The sequence below is a fragment of the Priapulus caudatus genome, unplaced genomic scaffold (assembly GCF_000485595.1).
Source record: "Priapulus caudatus unplaced genomic scaffold, Priapulus_caudatus-5.0.1 Scaffold1304, whole genome shotgun sequence".
NCBI lineage: Eukaryota > Metazoa > Priapulida > Priapulimorpha > Priapulimorphida > Priapulidae > Priapulus > Priapulus caudatus.
Genome location: NW_014578365.1, coordinates 133651 through 153869, shown reverse-complemented (window position 1 = coordinate 153869; position 20219 = coordinate 133651). Strand labels below are relative to the sequence as shown.

Below are 20219 nucleotides of genomic sequence, written 5' to 3'. Positions count from 1 at the left end.
AGAGAGAGAGAGCGAGAGCGAGAGCGAGAGCGACAGAGTCAGGGAGACTTATAGTGCAGGGTTCTTGTTAACTTTTGACCAAGCAGGTAATTTGACAATGAATAGCAGGTAACTGTTTTTCCGGCATGGACGGTAGGGCGAGCGGCGAAGGCGCGAAGCCCTGCTAGGGGAGTCCGGGGGCATGCACCCCCGAAAAAAATTTCTGATTTGACCAANTCCCTCTCCACACACACGCACACGCACATGTTCACATCCCATCAGTCGCACTGACAACGCTGCAGCTGCAATGCTACACAGCTAGAATCGAATTTCTCTCAGCCTAGCATCAGCAAAACAGCTCTGTGGGAAGGTGAACACAGACATCTATCTTGTTCATGATTGTGATTGTGCATACACTAATGGCACAGCACAGCTACACAGACAGTCCAGCAGACTCCAGCTACACAGACAGTCCAGCTACACAGACAGTCCAGCTACACAGACAGTCCAGCTACACAGACAGTCCAGCTACACCGACAGTCCAGCTACACAGACAGTCCAGCTACACAGACAGTCCAGCTACACAGACAGTCCAGCTACACAGACAGTCCAGCTACACAGACAGTCCAGCTACACAGACAGTCCAGCTACACAGACAGTCCAGCTACACAGACAGTCCAGCTACACAGACAGTCGAGGATGCAGCCGCTATGCCTGTGCCGTGCCGTGACACTAGCTACTCAGCCAAGCACGCACGCACATGTACGCAGGCACGCACACGCAGGAACGTGCACGCACGCACACCTACCTTTGAGGGCGATCACCTTGCTGGCAGGGTTCATGATGGCCGAGTCAGCCGTGATCGGGCGGCGGATGGGGTTGTTAGGATCGTTCATGTCTATGATCACCACCTGTGACTGCTCCCCCACCTACAGAACATACAACATTGTATCACTGCTACCCCCACCTACAGAACATACAACATTGTATCACTGCTCCCCCACCTACAACATTGTATCACTGCTCCCCCACCTACAACATTGTATCACTGCTCCCCCATCTACAACATTGTATCACTGCTCCCCCACCTACAACATTGTATCACTGCTCCCCCAACCTACNCAGCAGCAGCAGCATAGCAGCAGCAGTAGCAGCAAGTAGCAGCAGTAGCAGTAGTAGTAGCAGTAGTAGCAGCAGTAGCAGCAGCAGCAGCAGTAGCAGCAAGTAGCAGCAGTAGCAGTAGCAGTAGTAGCAGCAGTAGCACTAGCAGCAGCAGTAGCATCTCTCGCCGAGTAATGTGGAGACAGACGATAATAACATCTCTACACAGCCACAGGGGCTGCGATGTATGTATGAATGCACGAGCTCTCTCGCTGGATGTATGAATGCACGAGCTCTCTCGCTGGATGTATGAATGCACGAGCTCTCTCGCTGGATGTATGAATGCACGAGCTCTCTCGCTGCGCACGTACCGCAGGGACAACGCATGCACGATATTGACTGTGGGATGATCACATCGCAGCATTACGATACGCACACGCGCACACAATGAAGCTTGTTACGGCAACTACAGACTCTGCATGCCGATACGCTCATGCACGATAACAGATACACATGGATACACATGCACGCACATACACGCTCGCACACACGAACACACGCGCACACACACACGCAGCACATACGCACGCGCGTGGACACGCTCACATGTGCACACAAACGGTATCCACATAATACCACCCATTTTGCTGCTTTCACGTCTGCACACATCATAAAATATTACGACAGTTCAATAAGAAGTGATAAACGCTCATGGATTTTTAATAGTCAGCAGAAATATCAGAACGCCCCCCCCCCTCTCTCCCTCTCCACACACACACACGCACACGCTCACACCCCATCAGTCGCACTGAAAACGCTGCAGCTGCAATGCTACACAGCTAGAATCGAATTTCTCTCAGCCTAGCATCAGCAAAACAGCTCTGCGGCAAGGTGAACACAGACATCTATCTTGTTCATGATTGTGACTTGATTGTGCATACACTAATGGCACAGTCCAGCTACACGACAGTCCAGCAGACTCCAGCTACACAGACAGTCGAGGATGCAGCCGCTATGCCTGTGCCGTGCCGTGACACTGCACGTGCGTGTGCACTTATGCACACACGCACAGCCAAGCACGCATGCACATGTACGCAGGCACGCAGGACACACGCAGGACACACGCAGGCACGTGCACGCACGCACACCTACCTTTGAGGGCGATCACCTTGCTGGCAGGTTCATGATGGCCGAGTCAGCCGTGATCGGCGGCGGATGGGGGTTGTTAGGATCGTTCATGTCTATGATCACGCACCTGTGACTGCCTGCCCCACCTACAGAACATACAACATTGTATCACTGCTCCCCCACCTACAGAACATACAACATTGTATCACTGCTCCCCGGCAATCCTCAACATTGTGATCACTGCGTTCCCCCACCTACAGAACATACAACATTGTATCATACTGCTCCCCACCTACAGAACATACAACATTGTATCACTGCTCCCCCACCTACAGAACATACAACATTGTATCACTGCTCCCCCACCTACAGAACATACAACATTGTATCACTGCTCCCCACCTACAGAACATACAACATTGTATCACTGCTCCCCCACCTACAGAACATACAACATTGTATCACTGCTCCCCCCACCTACAACATTGTATCACTGCTCCCCCCACCTACAACATTGTATCACTGCTCCCCCAACCTACAACATTGTATCACTGCTCCCCCCACCTACAACATTGTATCACTGCTCCCCCAACCTACAACATTGTATCACTGCTCCCCCAACCTACAACATTGTATCACTGCTCCCCAACCTACAACATTGTATCACTGCTCCCCCCTACAACATTGTATCACTGCTCTCCAACACATATATCACACAACACAGCTCTTTCCTCCGACAGAACATACAACTCAGCTCACTCGATCACAGCTCTCCTACCTACAAACACACAAAACATTACTGTATCACCACAACAAGGACTCAAAGGATCCCCTCCCAGCTTCTAGCACAGGCAGCAGGACATTAACAACTTAAACTGAAGCCAAACCAACCTTCCCCAGCTGCCCTCCCTATCCCAGCACCATGTACTGACGCCACACAGTTACCCCTGTGATACACCTTTATTTGCACATCGATTCTTCCGCTTCTCATATTCCGTTTCCACCGACTCCGCGCCCAACGACAGCAAGCAAGACGCAACTACGCACGCGATTTATCGACAACAAATCAACTGATGTGCTCGCTAATTTCCTTTGAAATCATGTTGCCTGTCATCGCTGCATTCTCCGCATTAGGCGCCCGCGCGCATGAGAGAGAACACGGCGGGCGTGAAATCGAGAAACACAATCACGGCGGCGGCGGCAGTGATCAGCGGAGATCGCGTCCGGCCGATAGCAGTAATTACAGGTCTACTAGCTACACTAGCGCCACCAGGAGGCCAAGGGTTTCAAACAATACTAAACCCACAGGGCCTACTCTAGCAGCACACTAGATAGCACTACTCTAGCAGCTCGCCCCCATTCTCTCGCTCTCTCTGTCTCCTCTTCTCTCTCTCTCTCTCCTCTTCTCTCTCTGTCTGTCTGTCTCTCTCTCTCACTCTCTCTCTCGCTCTCTCTCTCTCTCTCTCTCGCTCTCTTACTCTCTCTCTCTTTGTCTCTATCTCTCTCCGTCTCCCCCCCCCGCTCTCTCTATCTCTCTCTCTCTGTCTCTCCCTGTCACTCTCCACCTCTCTCTTCCCTTCTCTCTCCCTCTCTCTTCCCTCCTCACTCCCTCTCTTCCCTTCTCTCTCCCTCTCTCTCCCCTCCTCACTCCCTCTCTTCCCTTCTCTCTCCCTCTCTCTCTCCCCTCCTCACTCCCTCTCTTCCTCTCTCTGCCTCTCACTCTCATCACACTTGCTCACCTTTTCTCGAATGCAGATGAACTTGTCGGACTCCATCGTGAGGGTGGAGAATCCGATGTTGGCAGCCTGGATGCCCAGGTTCGTGAGCTGTAACACACACACAACGAGAACACAGTCAGCTACCGTAAACCTTCACTACAAAGAAACCTCACCGCTCATCATTACACCTTGCAGGTGAGGCGGTCGAAGCTTAATTAAGATGAAGGGGCAAGTGTTACCCTCGGCTTATCCAGAAATTTTAGGGAACTGTGGCAATTCGGAGGGTCAACAAGGGAAACGCTTCTTTCAAAGAAAGAATATCAAGCCCACGTACTATACAACAACATGATAGTTGTAACAGACAATCTCGCGAGGGACACACACACACACACACAGTGTTATACACTTGACACATGGCCAGTATTAGCCACAGTAGCAAGTGGGATTATGTAGGTAGACACTGCTATGATAGGACAGACATACAAGTAACGAACCTACATGCAGACATGTTTGGTGTCTCACTGTGTGTTGCTTAATTACATGTGGCAACTGTCACTAGTCTGACATCTATCCTAAATCACATGGCAGGGAGCTTCATTAGGCATGGCAGCCTGACACACATGTAGGTCTCGCGTATTACCAGTGCCACTCAGGATAGGGTCTATTACTATTAGAAGGATTAGGTGAGACTTCATAAACCTGGCCACAGCTAATTTCATCCGGCCAATATCGCAGCCACGAAGATAGACAAATAATGTCATTTCAATTATTTCTCGATAACTCCGCTCGATTGCGGATACCGTCGCCCCCTGCTGGCTGCCGCTGGGACACTAATGATGCGTCAGCGTCAGACACACTCCTCCTCTCCAGCCGCGCCGCGCCGCGCCGCGCCGCACGCCATGTATGCATGCTTACAAATCAGTGTCATGGAGTGCTTAGTAAACAACTGCTATTGAACGTACTGCGAATTGTGTCATGTGCTTCTTCTGTGTGGATTTCACATCGATTTCATTCGGTAGGGAATCGATACGTTTAAATCGTGAACAGTAAAACATATCGATACGTGTCGTATCGTCGAGGTTTGTATCCGCAATACCATTATAACGTTGATATATCGATGAATCGTCCCACCCCTAGTCTGGCTGCTTGCTACGGCAGTCTTCTCACGATGAATCGTCCCACCCCTAGTCTGGCTGCTTGCTACGGCAGTCTTCTCACGATGAATCGTCCCACCCCTAGTCTGGCTGCTTGCTATGGCAGTCTTCTCACAATGAATCGTCCGCACCCTAAGTCTGGCTGGCTTGCTACGGCAGTCTTCTCACGGATGAATCGTCCCACCTAGTCTGGCTGCTTGCTACGGCAGTCTTTCTCACAATGAATCGTCCCACCCTAGTCTGGCTGCTTGCTACGGCAGTCTTCTCACGATGAATCCGTCCCCACCCCTAGTCTGGCTTGCTTGCTATGGCAGGCTTCTCACAATGAATCGTCCCACCCCTACGTCCTGCGCTTGCTACGCCAGTCTTCTCACATAATGAATCGTCCCACGGCCCTAGTCTGACTGCCTCTACGCGCAGTCTTCTCACGATGAATCGTCGCACACCTCCTAGCCTGGCTGCTTGCTAGCGGCCTAGTTCTCACATGAATCGTCCACCGCTAGTCTGGCTGCTGCTATCGGCAGTTCTTCTCACAATGAATCGTTCCCACCCGCTAGTCCTGGCTGCTTGCTGACTTGCAGGCCTTCTCACGATGAATCGTCCCACCCGCTTAGTCTGGCTGCTTGCTACGGCAGTCTTCTCACAATGACATGCTCGCACCCTTAGTCTGGCTGCTTGCACTGGCAGTTGCTTCTCACCGATGAATTGGTCGCCACCCTAGTCTGGCTGCTTGTATACGCAGCGCTTCTCAAGCAATGAATCGTCCGTAACCCGCTAGTCTGGCTGCTTGCTACGGCAGTGCTTCTCACGATGAATCGTCCGCACCCGCTAGTGACTGGCTGCTTGCTCGCGGGCAAGTCTTCTCCCAATTGAACTCGTCGCAACCCCTAGTCTGGCTTGCTTGCTTATGGCAGTCTTCTCACAGGATGATCGTCCCAGCACCCTAGTCTGGCTTGGCTTGCTATGTGCAGGCTTCTCACGATGAATTCGTCCACCCCTCCAGTCTGCTGCTTGGCTATGGCAGCTTCCTCAGCGATGAATCGTCCCAGCGGCCCTAGTCTGGTGGCTTGTATGGCAGTCTTCTCACAGATAATCGTCCCACCGCCCTAGTCTGGCTGCTTGCTATGTGGCAGGTCTTCTCACGATGAATCGTCCCACCCCTAGTCTGGCTCGCTTGCTATCGGCAGTCTTCTCACGATGAAGCACGCTCGTCGCCAACCCCTAGTCTGCTGCTTGCTAGCGGCAGGCTTGCACGCCGCCACCGTCCTCACGCGCCGACGCTTTCATCAACGACTCGTTACGCAACGTTTTGTATATAATCAACGGCGCTGAGCCTAGCATGGCCAGTGGCGGCCGCACGTTGGTCTGGCTACGCGCGCGCGTGGCATGATGCATAGTCCGCGTCCGCCATGTGCTAGCCAAAAGCCATCCATCATCACTTGTCTACTTCGCTAACGCCCTGGCGCCGCTCTTACACACGACAGTTCGCCTGGGTGGTTATTGTACCAGCTCCAGAAAAATTGAGGCAACTTTGGCGGGTGTAGCATGTGAAACCGCCAGGGTTAATTGCATGGAATTTTTTCGGTTTTTGCAAGCAGAGCGTCAATTAGCAATACTGACAGGCTACAAATCGCAATCAAATGCTGGCTCTGTCGGCACTTATCCAGGGTGACTAACCCAGATGAACTTTACGCTGCACCGAGAGTATGATTCATATATTACTAGACAGAGTGCACTCACGGAGAGTGCATACCTGCCCACCAGCGACATACGCCATAGCCGACTCACGAACTACACGAATATAGCACGATATAGCGCGCAAAGCGTACGTTGACATGTATACCGGTTCCCATGTAACATGTATGGTTAGGGCGAGCTGGCTCGCTGGCTCGCTTGGCTGTGTGCAGTCGCTGGCTCGCTAGGTGATATCGATCGAACGCCGCCAACGACATACGCCATACGTACTCGACGCGGCTAATTAATCGAACACAACAAACAAAAGGCACTAACACAGCAAGAGCGAAAACATAACTCTCTGCCAACTTCCGTTGGGCGATGTAATAAATAATAAATATTAATATCCAGGATCACGATGCATGTGATGGTTTGAGGCAGTGAGGCTAGGGTCTCTCAGTTCATCCATTGCCTTCAAACGGAATTGCAGGTCTGCTGGCGACAACAAGGCCCCCCTCCACAGTAATCGAATCACAGCAGGGAGGCACTAAGCCACTAATAGGCTGCGTGGGAGTTGAGTGTGAGGGCAGTGTTGTGGCAGGCCATGGCGCGCGCTTTCCCTTAACCTACTCGGCTTCTCGACCAAGGACATCGATTATTGACAGGGACGTTAATTACCCATGCTGACGCATAACGCTAAATAATCGAGCTCGTTATCTCGCCGGCGATGCGACGCCGGACCTCTACGAGATGACACATGTACATGCTTCCAGCTTCGCCTAACAACTGTCAGCAGGCAGGAGCGCGCTTCCCGCGCTTCGATTTGTAGGGGCTTATCAGAGGGCATTAAGGAAAATAAAACTAAACAACTTCTGGGATTTCCAGTCAAAAACAAAATGGTTGCAGACGCAGCGGCTGCGGCAGTATCCAGCTTACCAATCTTTCGTTCCCATGCGCAGAAGGATAACGAAAAACATCTCATCACTCGCAGAACGCATTTCAGCGTCGATGGCGGGCGCTGACGTCACGAACAACGAGGCGCTGAACGACACGTACAACGATCAACACTCATGTTACCAGCCAAACCCAACCGCGGCGCGACCACTGCCGCGCAAACAGCGGCGCCGCCGCGTCGCTGTGTATTCACAGCGTAGAAACTCCGGCACTGGTTGTCAGCCAGGCCATCGGCGGAAAGCGAACCCGTTTGGAGGCGGCGTAACACGAATCATGTGAAACAGTTATGTGTGTGTGTGGTAGCGTGAGGCTGCTGCAGACACGTGCGTGAGTACGGAATCGCCACGCGTCAAGGCAGGATGAGGAAAGCAACCGACACGGTCGCGCGTGCTCACCGCGTTCAGCACAACGGCGTCGAGCATGTCAAAGCCACGCCAGCTAGAGTGTCCTCGATATTCGTTACGTTTTGATGCACGACTTTAACACGCAGGACGCTTAATCAAATTCCTGGTACACGCGTCGGGAATCACGGACAAAAGTTCTGTCCGCAGCCTGAGCGTCACAAACATTACTAACTCGTTACTCCACCGCACACATACACACTATCCCACCACGCAGGTAGGCGGAGCAAAGCATGCAGCGATGACTATATGAACGCAATTCAAAACTTATATTCGCAGGCACGCATCGAATCTAAGCGACATAGCCTCAAACGTCCCGCAAAAATTGATAGACGGCTAGCTTCGACCCCACCATGTGGCTACGCGGACATGCTGCGCAGCAGAGGGCACTGTCAGTACACACGGTGGAGGCCTGTGTGAGACTCCAATATTTGGCGAGACAAATAGAGGGCGCCGATGAACAGGTGGTCCGCTAGAGGGCGCGCACAGTAAGCACGGCCATGCAGCCAACTAGAGGGAGTTCGGCGGCACGCGCGGATGGGAGTATCGAATCACAGATCAATCCAGATGGGAGGATGCATATCGAAACAAATTTCCGCTCAGAAGAGCACGGATGACACACACCTCGCCAGCAAGCACACATGCACGCACACAATCACGCACGCACGCGGATGCACGGTACGCACGATGCACGCACGCACGCACGCACGCACAGTGCGCGACGCACGCAGCGGCACGCACCACGCACACAACACTGCACAACACATGCACACGCACGGTAAGTTTATGAGTATATAACCACGTAACCTGTGTCACGTGGCTTTTCCGCTCGGACCCATCGGCCACACGCTTCTGTGTGATCGACCGCATAATTCTGATAGCGCGCGCGCAAACCACTGAAAAACACAGTCACTTCCCAGTTCCCAGAGTCCGTGTGCGGCTCCAAGGCTGTGTGTGCGTGCGTGGTGCGTGCGTGCTGCGTCTGAGTGTGCGTGTGCGCGAGTGTGTGTGGTGTAGTGCAAGTGCGTAGTTGTGCGTGCCTGCGCGTGAGCGTATCATCGTGTGTGTGCATGGTCAGGGAGCGCACTTGAACGGAAGTTTCCGACACTCTGCAGTCTGCACACGGAATATATATATATATCTGCTTCGGGTGGGGGGGAGGGGGAACCTGCCTCACTGTTTGCCTTCCGCAGGTCGCTGCAAAAACAGCACACCAATACGCCTGCGTTACAAAGCAAATAATTAGTCTATGAAGGCAGATGAGGCAGCAATGTACGAAGCCTAATGGTAATATCTGCTGCCACTGTGCTACTGCTAGTGCCTCATCACTCCCAGTCTTCACTACAGGAGCAGCATGCGCTAATGATGACAAGCAACTAGCCGCTGCCTCGCTTCCTCCCTCCTGCCTCCTCCCCTCCTCCTTCTCCTTCTCTTCCTTCTCCTCCTTCCGAGAACAAGCAGAGATTCACACAACCTGCCACTTCTCCTCGTAACGCCGATACGCGGGCCGCGCACAAGTGGAGTCTGCTTGATGGACACGCGAATGCTGGGAAGAGGGAGAAGAACCGGGAGAGCTTAAGAGAGGAGAGGAGAGACAGAAAAGGCTCGCAGGGGCTGAGAGAACCAGCGGTGAAAGCCTGGCAGAGTCTGAAAGTGAGGGTGTATGCAGTGAGAATCACAGTGATAATGCGTGTTGTGGTAAATTGTGAGACATAATTAGACAAGGACCCATTCACGATCGACGAGAACGAACCAAGAAAAGAAAGACTGAAGAATCAAGAAAGAAGGGGGAGGGAATTGAAGTAGGGAATTATAGTAGAGACATTGTGCAGCTAGGGAGTCAGAAAACATTGTGGCTGACAGTTGACACTGAGCTTAACATAGAAGGCAGAAGGCCGTGAAATTATCGGAATAGAAGGCTCGGCGCATGAATGAACGGCCGTCCGATTGCTGAAAGGAGGAGAGAGAGAGAGACGAGAGGAAAGGTCCCGCTCGAGTAGGAAAGGTCACAGCCTCAGAGAAAAGGGTCAAGCGGCGTCGAAGCACGGGATGAACGATAATCGCCATGACCGGCAGCATCACAGCACAAGAGTGACTGCGCAGTGACAGCTTTCCCACACACAGGGCCACATTAACGCAGCTTCTCTCTCTGGTGCAGCGCACATTTTAAGAATATAAAATCTGGCTTCCGGGCAGCTAGGAATAGGATTGCATGCGAATAAACGCACAGAGATGCTCGTCGCCAGCGGCACGCATGACACCACAGTTCCGGCGCCGGAGAAGCAATCTAGGTCGTTAACAATGCTGTCCAGTAATCAGGCGTCAGGTGTCGGGTTATTTACAGACTGGTCGGCGGCGCCCCCGCACCTGCACCTCACCGTCTCACGTCGGCATCCTTGTGAAGGAGCACCACTTCAGGGTAACCGCTCCGTGTTTACGTCGTCGCGAGTCCACTCGGGACATGAAAGGCGCGAGTGCGAGGCGACGTTCTCTCTCATGACGTTTACGTACAAATTTAACCTTGATCAGCGAGCATGCACGACGAATTATATACATTCGGCCGTCGTTCCAGCCCCGTGTAGACGCCGAGCGTGCGATTATCAATGATTTATCGATCGTCGAATGAACAGTGGGCAAAACATTTGCAGACTGAGCGCGCGAGTGTACGTCGCCGACGAAGTGTCAGGCCGTGCGAAGAATTCGCACAGTCACGGCAACGGGCGTCAAACAGGTTCCGTGACGACGGTTTTGCTGCTTACGAATGACTGGCTCACATCTCATGCATGCTTGCATCGCAGCATCTCTATCGTTAGTTTATCGCACCGCAGCATCCCTGCATCTTCTATTCGTTAGTTATGCGGCACTCTTGCATAAGGACTATCCCTCATGCATCTCTAAGCTCCGTTAGTTTATCGCACACGGGCAGACATCCCTGCATCTCTACTCCGTTAGTTATCGCACACGCAGCATCCCTGCATCTCTACTCCGTTAGTTATCGCACACGCAGCATCCCTGCATCTCTACTCCGTTAGTTATCGCACACGGGGCAGGCATCCCTGCAGTCTCTACTCCGTAGTTATCAGCACGATCACGCAGCAGTCCGCTGCATCTACTACTCCGTTAGTTATCGCACGACGGACCAGCAGTCTCTGCATCTCTACTCCATTAGTTATCTGCACACGCAGCATCACCACTCATCTCTATCTCGCGTTAGTTATCGCACCAACAGCACATCCCTGCATGCTCTTAATCCATTAGTTATCGCACACAGCAGCAATCCCTGCACGCCTCTATTTCGTTAGTTATCGCAACACAGGCAGCATCCCTGCATCATCTTACTCCAGTTAGTGTATCGCAACACAGCAGCCAGTCCGCTGCACCTCTATTTCGTTAGTTATCGCACACGCAGCATCCCTGCATCCCTGCTTCATTGGTAACCGCACATGCAGCATTCCTCCATCCCTGCTTCATTGGTAACCGCACACGCAGCATCCCTGCACCGATATTGCGACTCCTCATCGCGCATGCGCGATGCCTGTGCTTACCGCGATCACGATGCCATAACCACGGCGACGGACATCAGTGTCGGCGAATAACATGAAGTGCGACGAGGTTGTGCCTCGCGCTGAAGCGGCGCGGCCTGTCCCCCGCGTACATGTCTGACGAATACAAGTCGGTAAGCCCTTGTGAAAACCTCGACGTAATGCGTGCACAAGGAACGCTCTCGCTCGCCGACGATAAATAGATGTATGCACAGATGATGGATTCGGAATCTCGCTGAGAACATACTCTCACTGCGCGCGGCGTCGGCGGGCGGCGAACCCGCTCGTTCTACGAGTTCTGAGTAGCTGGTGCGTGAGATCGCCAGCTGCTTCATGAGATTCACTCGTTGGAAATTGTCAATTGTCAATTTCTAGTTCGCTAATCCACAGTTACTTCACATTTCTGGACCGGCAACGGATTACTTCCACCCCCCTGAGCAACTGGCACAACCGGACTGCCAGCAGAATTTAGAGATGCAAACATTAGTCAATGAAGTGTCTAACAAAAAAAGCAGAATGAAAAGCAATACGTGAATCTTAGCTTCCATTTGACTTTGCGTCACCGACCCTACACACCAAGAACAATTTTTAATGAGATTTTTCCTCGAGTTACTTCTCATCAAAACTGAGTAGAAAAATTGAAATCCAGCAAAAATAAACGCAAAATTTAACAGAGCTCTACAATAATGCTGAGAGCATTAGTAGCAATTTTTCCTTTAAGCCCTACACTACACTAAATGTCTGACATTTGTATGGCTGCCCTCAACCCCAGCATATCATAAGAAGTATCGGAGAATCTTGCAATGCATTCATTGATCAGCAGCTTCCACAGAAAATTACTGGTTGTATGGATCATATATATGAAAACCTCGAACACACACAAGTGCACATGCACGCACGCACACTCATGCACACATGCACGCACGCACACTTATGCACACATGCACTCACGCACACTCATGCACGCATGCACGCACGCACACTCATGCACACATGCGCATGTACACACGCATGCATGTATGGATCTCTACACGCCGCTCTAGAATTCGCCACGGGGACCAAGGTCTGAGTCGGTTCGCGTAAGTAGGTACACGCACGACGGCCTTCGAAACTATTCCTCGCACGCAACGTCCACGCCAACCAGCAAGAAGAGACCAGTCACCTAGCTGTTCCTTCCTTACTCTCACGCGCATTTCGAATTCCGACGCTGCCGGCGACCGAACAGACCGTACGATGCGCGGATTATCGTTGATTCCTGTGTCGTTCCCCGCGGAACAACTTAATCTCCTCTGCACACACACACACACGGCCCGCCGACGCAGTGACACGTACTGATCGAATTTACATCGCGTAGAATTTATTGGCCTGCCCCATAAATCCTCGCGGGCGGGCGAAGGGAGAAACGTCAGCACCTGCCACTATACACTGCTTAAGCCACGTACAGTCAGACCTGCATATATATATATATATATATATCTGTCACTCGGGGGAAACGCCAAAAATGTCCTTTATAGACAGGTGTCTGTCGTAGCGCCGTAGTCGCTCGGCATTGCAAGCCTGCACCAAATCATCCTAGTGAGGCCAAAATAAAATATAGGTGTGGTTACGGTTTCCCGACCGACCCTATTTATTCCAAGCGACCCTAAACATTTTATTGTCAATTTTCTTTAAAGTAAAAAAAAAATAAAAAAATAAAATATGAATTGGACAGGTCTTGCTTCAAAAGGCACAACGCACATCCTTCGGACATGGTTCGTAAATAAAATATTCCCTCCCTACCTACCCTATTTTTTTTCGGCATGTAACGGTAACCACACATATATTTTGTTTTGGCCTGATCAATGATGATGCACACTCCACCGAAGCTATATATATGCTCGTCAAACTTTTGCTTTCATCAACGACTCGTTACGAACGTTTAGTATATAATCAACGCGCGAGCCTAGCCTGGCGTGGCCGCCGCACGTCTGTCTGGCTATGCGCGCGCGCATTCCGCGTCCGCCATGATCAGCCAAAGCCATCCATCATCACTTGTCTACCTTCGCAACGCCCGCGCCGCTCTTCACACACGCGCCTGGTGTATTGTACCCGCTCCGAACAAATTGAGCAACTTTGCGGGCTTGTACAGTGAAACCGCCAGGGTTAATTGCATTGGACTTTGCAACAGAGCGTGCAATAGAAATACGACAGGCTACAATCGCAATCAAATCTGCTCTGTCGCACGTATCCAGGGTGACTACACCCAGATGAACTTTACGCTGCACAGAGAGTATGATTCATATATACTAGACAGAGTGCACTCACGGAGAGTGCATACCTCCACCAGCGACATACGCCATACGACTCACGAACACACGAATAAGCCACGATATACGCCAGCGTACTGACATGTACACGTTCCCATGTAACATGTATGTGTTACGAGCTGGCTCGCTGGGCTCGCTGGCTTGGTGACTCGCTGGCTCGCTAGGTGATATCGATCGACCGCCAACGACATACGCCATACGACTCGACGCGCTAATATCGAACACACAAACACACTAACACACAAGAGCGAAAACATAACCTCCTCCAACTCCGTTGGGCGGATGTAATAATAATAATATTATATCCAATCACGATCATGATGGTTTGAGGCAGTGAGGCTAGGGTCTCTCGTGCATCCTTGCTTCACAGAATTGCAGGTCTGCTGCGACCAACCAAGCCCCCCTCCACAGTAATCGAATCACCAGGGAGCACTAAGCCACTAATAGGCTGCGTGGGGAGTGAGTGTGAGGGCAGTGTTGTGGCAGCCCATGCGCGCCTTCCCCCTTAACCTACTCCTTCTCGACAAGGACAATGAATTATTGACGGACGTTAATTACCATGCTGCGCATAACGCCCTAATAACGAGCTCGTTAATCTCCGGCGATCGACGCCGCCTCTACGAGATGGACACATGTACATGGCTTCCAGCTTCGCCTAACACTGTAAGAGGCAGGACGCCGCTTCCCGCTTCGTTTGTAGCTATCAGAGGCATTAAGGAAAATAAAAACTAAACAACTTCTGGGATTCCAGTCAAAACAAATGGTTGCAGACGCAGCGGCTGCGGCAGTAGCTTACAATCTTTCGTTCCCTGCCGCAGAGGATAACGAAAACATCTCATCACGTCCGCGGAACGCATTTCACGTCGACGCGGCGTGACGTCATGAACCACGGAGGCTGACGTCACGAACCACAGAGGTTGACGTCACGAACCACGGAGGCTGACGACACGTACAACGATCAACACTCATTTACAGCAACAACCGCGCGACCACTGCCGCGCAACAGCCGCGCCGCCGCCGCCTGTGTATTCACGCGTGAAACTCCACCTGGTTGTCACCGCCATCGCGGAATGAACCGTTTGGGAGCGGCGTAACACGAACATTGAACAGTATGTGTGTGTGTGTACGTGAGGCTGCCTGCAGACACGTGCGTGAGTACGGAATCCCACGCGTCAAGGCAGGATGAGAGCAACCGCACGGTCGCGCGTGCCACCGGCGTTCACGCGTCGGGCATCAAAGTCCACGCCGCTAGAGTTCCCTCCGATATTCGTTACCTTTTGATGCAGACTTTAACACGTGGACGCAATCATTCCGGTACAGCGTCCGGGAATCACGGGACAAAGTTCTGCCGCAGCCTGACGTCACAAACCATTACTATCTCGTTACTCACCGCACACATACACACTATCCACCAACGCAGGTAGCGGACAAAGCAATCAAGCGATCTAATGAACCAATCAAACTTATATCCAGGCACGCTCGGAACTAAGCCGACATAGCCCTCAAACGTCCCGCAAAAATTGATAGACGCTACTTCGACCCCACCATGTGGCTACCGACATGTGGCCAGCAGAGGGCACTGTCAGTACACACGCCTGTGTGAGACTCCAATATTTGGCGAGACAATAGAGGGCGCCGATGAGACAGGTGGCCGCTAGAGGGCGCACAGTAAGCACGGCCATGCTGCCACTAGAGGGAGTCGGCGGCACGCGCGGAATGGGAGTATGAATCACAGAATCAATCACAGATGGGAGGATGGCATCGAAACAAATTCCCTCAGAAGAGCACGCATGCACACACACAAGCACACATGCACGCACACATGCACGCACGCACGCATGCACGCACGCACGCACGCACGCATGCACGCACGCACGCACGCACACACACACACACATGCACACGCACGTAAGTTATGCAGTATATAACCACGTAACCTGTGTCACGGTGGCTTTCCGCTCGTGACCTCGCCCCACGTTTCTGTGTGATCGACCGCATAAATTCTGATACACGCGCCAAAATGAAAAACACAGTCACTTCCCAGTTCCCCAGAGCCGTGTGCGCTCCAAGCTGTGTGTGCGTGCGTGGGTGCGTGCGTGCGTCTGAGTGTGCGTGTGCGCGAGTGTGTGTGGTGTAGTGCATAGTGCGTAGTGTGTGCGTGCGCGTGCGCGTGAGCTTATGCATGCGTGTGTGTGCATGCAGGAGCACTTGAACGGAAGTTTCCGACACTCTGCAGTCTGCACACGAATATATATATATATTGCTTCGGGGTGGGGGGGGAGGGGGGAACCTGCCTCACTGTTGCCTTCCGCAGTCGGCTGCAAAAACAGCACCCAATACCCTGCGTTTACAAAAGTAAATATTAGTCTAGGAAGCAGATGAGCAGCAATGTAACGAAGCTAATGGTAATATCTGCTGCCACTGGTGCTACTGCTAGTGCCTCATCACTCCAGTCTTCACTACAGGAGCAGGCTCGCTAATGATGACAGCAACTGCCGCTGCCTCCTCCTCCTCCTCCTCCTCCTCCTCCTCCTTCTCCTTCTCTTCCTTCTCCTCCTTCCGACGGACAAGCAGAGATTCACCAACCTGCCACTTCTCCTCGTTAACCCCGATACGCGGGGCCGCACAAGTGGAGTCTGCTTGATGGACAGCGAATGCTGGGAAGAGGGAGAGAACCCGGGAGAGCTTAAAGGAGAGGAGAGGAGAGGAGAAAAGGCCTCGCAGGGGCTGAGAGACCAGCGGTGAAAGCCTGGCAGAGTCTGAAAGTGAGGGTGTATGCAGGAGAATCAAGTGAATAATGCGTGTTGTGTAAATTGTGAGACATAATTAGACAAGGACGCCATTCACTCGACGAGAGAACCAAGAAAAGAAAGACTGAGAGAATCAAGGAAAGCAGGGGGAGGGGGAATTGAGTAGGGAATTATAGTAGAGACATTGTGACACTAGGGAGTAGAAACATTGTGGCTGACAGTGACACTGAGCTAAAATAGAAGCAGAAGGCCGTGAAATATCGGAATAGAAGCTCGGGCATGAATGAACGGGCGTCCGATGCTGAAGGAGGAGAGAGAGAGAGAGAGAGGAAAGGTCACGCCTCGAGAGGAAAGGTCACGCCTCGAGAGGAAAGGTCACGCGTCGAACACGATGAACGATAATGCATAACACGCAGCATCAAGCACAAGATGACTGCCAGTGACAGCTTTCCACACACACACATTAACCAGCTTCTCTCTCTGGTGCACCACATTTTAAGAAATATAAAATTGGCTTCGGGCAGCTAGGGAATAGGATTCATGCGAATAAACGCACAGAGATCTCGTCGCCGCGGCACGCATGCACACGTTCGCGCGGAGAACAATCTAGTCGTTAACCTGTCCGTAATCAGCGCGTCAGGTGTCGGGTTACAGACTGGTCGCGGCGCCCGACCTCCCCTCACCGTCTCACGTCGGCATCTGTGAAGGAGCACCACTTCAGGGTTAACGCTCCGTGTTTTACTCGCTCGCCCCACTCGGGACATGAAAGGGCGAGTGGCGAGGCGACGTTCTCACGTTTTCAACGTACAAATTACCTTGATCAGCGAGCAATCACGACGAATTATACATTCGCCGTCGTTCCACCGCGTCGATTATCAATGATTATGAATCGTCGAATGACAGTGGCAAACATTTGCAGACGCGCGCGAGGTGACGTCGCCGACGAAGTGTCACGGCCGCGCGGAGAATTCGCACGGTGCCACGGCAACGCGTCAAACAGGTATCCGTGACGACGGTTTTGCTGCTTACGATGACTGCTCATCATCTCATGCATGCTTGCATCCAAGCATCTCTATTCCGTTAGTTATCGCACACGCAGCATCCCTGCATCTCTATTGTATGCATGCGTGTGTGTGCATGCAGGAGCACTTGAACGGAAGTTTCCGACACTCTGCAGTCTGCACACGAATATATATATATATTGCTTCGGGGTAAAGTCCACGCCGCTAGATTTCCCTCCGATATTCGTTACGTTTTGATGCAGACTTTAACACGTGGACGCAATCATTCCGGTACAGCGTCCGGGAATCACGGGACAAAGTTCTGCCGCAGCCTGACGTCACAAACCATTACTATCTCGTTACTCACCGCACACATACACACTATCCACCAACGCAGGTAGCGGACAAAGCAATCAAGCGATCTAATGAACCAATCAAACTTATATCCAGGCACGCTCGGAACTAAGCCGACATAGCCCTCAAACGTCCCGCAAAAATTGATAGACGCTACTTCGACCCCACCATGTGGCTACCGACATGTGGCCAGCAGAGGGCACTGTCAGTACACACGCCTGTGTGAGACTCCAATATTTGGCGAGACAATAGAGGGCGCCGATGAGACAGGTGGCCGCTAGAGGGCGCACAGTAAGCACGGCCATGCAGCCACTAGAGGGAGTCGGCGGCACGCGCGGAATATGTATGAATCACAGAATCAATCACAGATGAGAGGATGGCATCGAAACAAATTCCCTCAGAAGAGCACGCATGCACACACACAAGCACACATGCACGCACACATGCACGCACGCACGCATGCACGCACGCACGCACGCACGCACGCACGCACGCACGCACGCACGCACGCACGCACGCACGCACGCACGCACACACACACACATGCACACGCACGTAAGTTATGCAGTATATAACCACGTAACCTGTGTCACGGTGGCTTTCCGCTCGTGACCTCGCCCCACGTTTCTGTGTGATCGACCGCATAAATTCTGATACGCGCGCCAAAATGAAAAACACAGTCACTTCCCAGTTCCCCAGAGCCGTGTGCGCTCCAAGCTGTGTGTGCGTGCGTGGGTGCGTGCGTGCGTCTGAGTGTGCGTGTGCGCGAGTGTGTGTGGTGTAGTGCATAGTGCGTAGTGTGTGCGTGCGCGTGCGCGTGAGCAAGAGCGAAAACATAACCTCCTCCAACTCCGTTGGGCGGATGTAATAATAATAATATTATATCCAATCACGATCATGATGGTTTGAGGCAGTGAGGCTAGGGTCTCTCGTGCATCCTTGCTTCACGGAATTGCAGGTCTGCTGCGACCAACCAAGGCCCCCTCCACAGTAATCGAATCACCAGGGAGCACTAAGCCACTAATAGGCTGCGTGGGGAGTGAGTGTGAGGGCAGTGTTGTGGCAGCCCATGCGCGCCTTCCCCCTTAACCTACTCCTTCTCGACAAGGACAATGAATTATCGACGGACGTTAATTACCATGCTGCGCATAACGCCCTAATAACGAGCTCGTTAATCTCCGGCGATCGACGCCGCCTCTACAAGATGGACACATGTACATGGCTTCCAGCTTCGCCTAACACTGTAAGAGGCAGGACGCCACTACCCGCTTCGTTTGTAGCTATCAGAGGCATTACGGTAAATAAAAACTAAACAACTTCTGGGATTCCAGTCAAAACAAATGGTTGCAGACGCAGCGGCTGCGGCAGTAGCTTACAATCTTTCGTTCCCTGCCGCAGAGGATAACGAAAACATCTCATCACGTCCGCGGAACGCATTTCACGTCGACGCGGCGTTGACGTCACGAACCACGGAGGCTGACGTCACGAACCACGGAGGCTGACGTCACGAACCACGGAGGCTGACGTCACGAACCACGGAGGCTGACGTCACGAACCACGGAGGCTGACGTCACGAACCACGGAGGCTGACGTCACGAACCACGGAGGCTGACGTCACGAACCACGGAGGCTGACGTCACGAACCACGGAGGCTGACGACACGTACAACGATCAACACTCATTTACAGCAACAACCGCGCGACCACTGCCGCGCAACAGCCGCGCCGCCGCCGCCTGTGTATTCACGCGTGAAACTCCACCTGGTTGTCACCGCCATCGCGGAATGAACCGTTTGGGAGCGGCGTAACACGAACATTGAACAGTATGTGTGTGTGTGTACGTGAGGCTGCCTGCGTACACGTGCGTGAGTACGGAATCCCACGCGTCAAGGCAGGATGAGAGCAACCCGCACGGTCGCGCGTGCCACCGGCGTTCACGCGTCGGGCATCCTATGGCAGTCTTCTCACGATGAATCGTCCCACCCCTAGTCTGGCTGCTTGCTACGGCAGTCGGTCAAGCAGCCAGACTAGGGGTGGGACGATTCATCGTGAGAAGACTGCCGTAGCAAGCAGCCAGACTAGGGGTGGGACGATTCATTGTGAGAAGACTGCCGTAGCAAGCAGCCAGACTAGGGGTGGGACGATTCATTGTGAGAAG

The 20219-nt window shown here is 52.5% G+C and overlaps 1 protein-coding gene across 1 annotated transcript in view; it reads right to left on the bottom strand.

The window, feature by feature from the left end:
* Window positions 1–507: 507 nt before the first annotated feature.
* Window positions 508–20219, bottom strand: part of LOC106816165 (clathrin heavy chain 1-like) — a 25077-nt gene continuing 5365 nt past the window's right edge. The window contains exons 2-4 of the mRNA XM_014820722.1: window positions 3948–4034; window positions 788–908; window positions 508–524 (exon numbers count right to left, since the gene is read on the bottom strand). Coding sequence (XP_014676208.1) covers window positions 508–524; window positions 788–908; window positions 3948–4034 — 225 coding nt within the window. The remainder of the gene's footprint in view (window positions 525–787; window positions 909–3947; window positions 4035–20219) is intronic.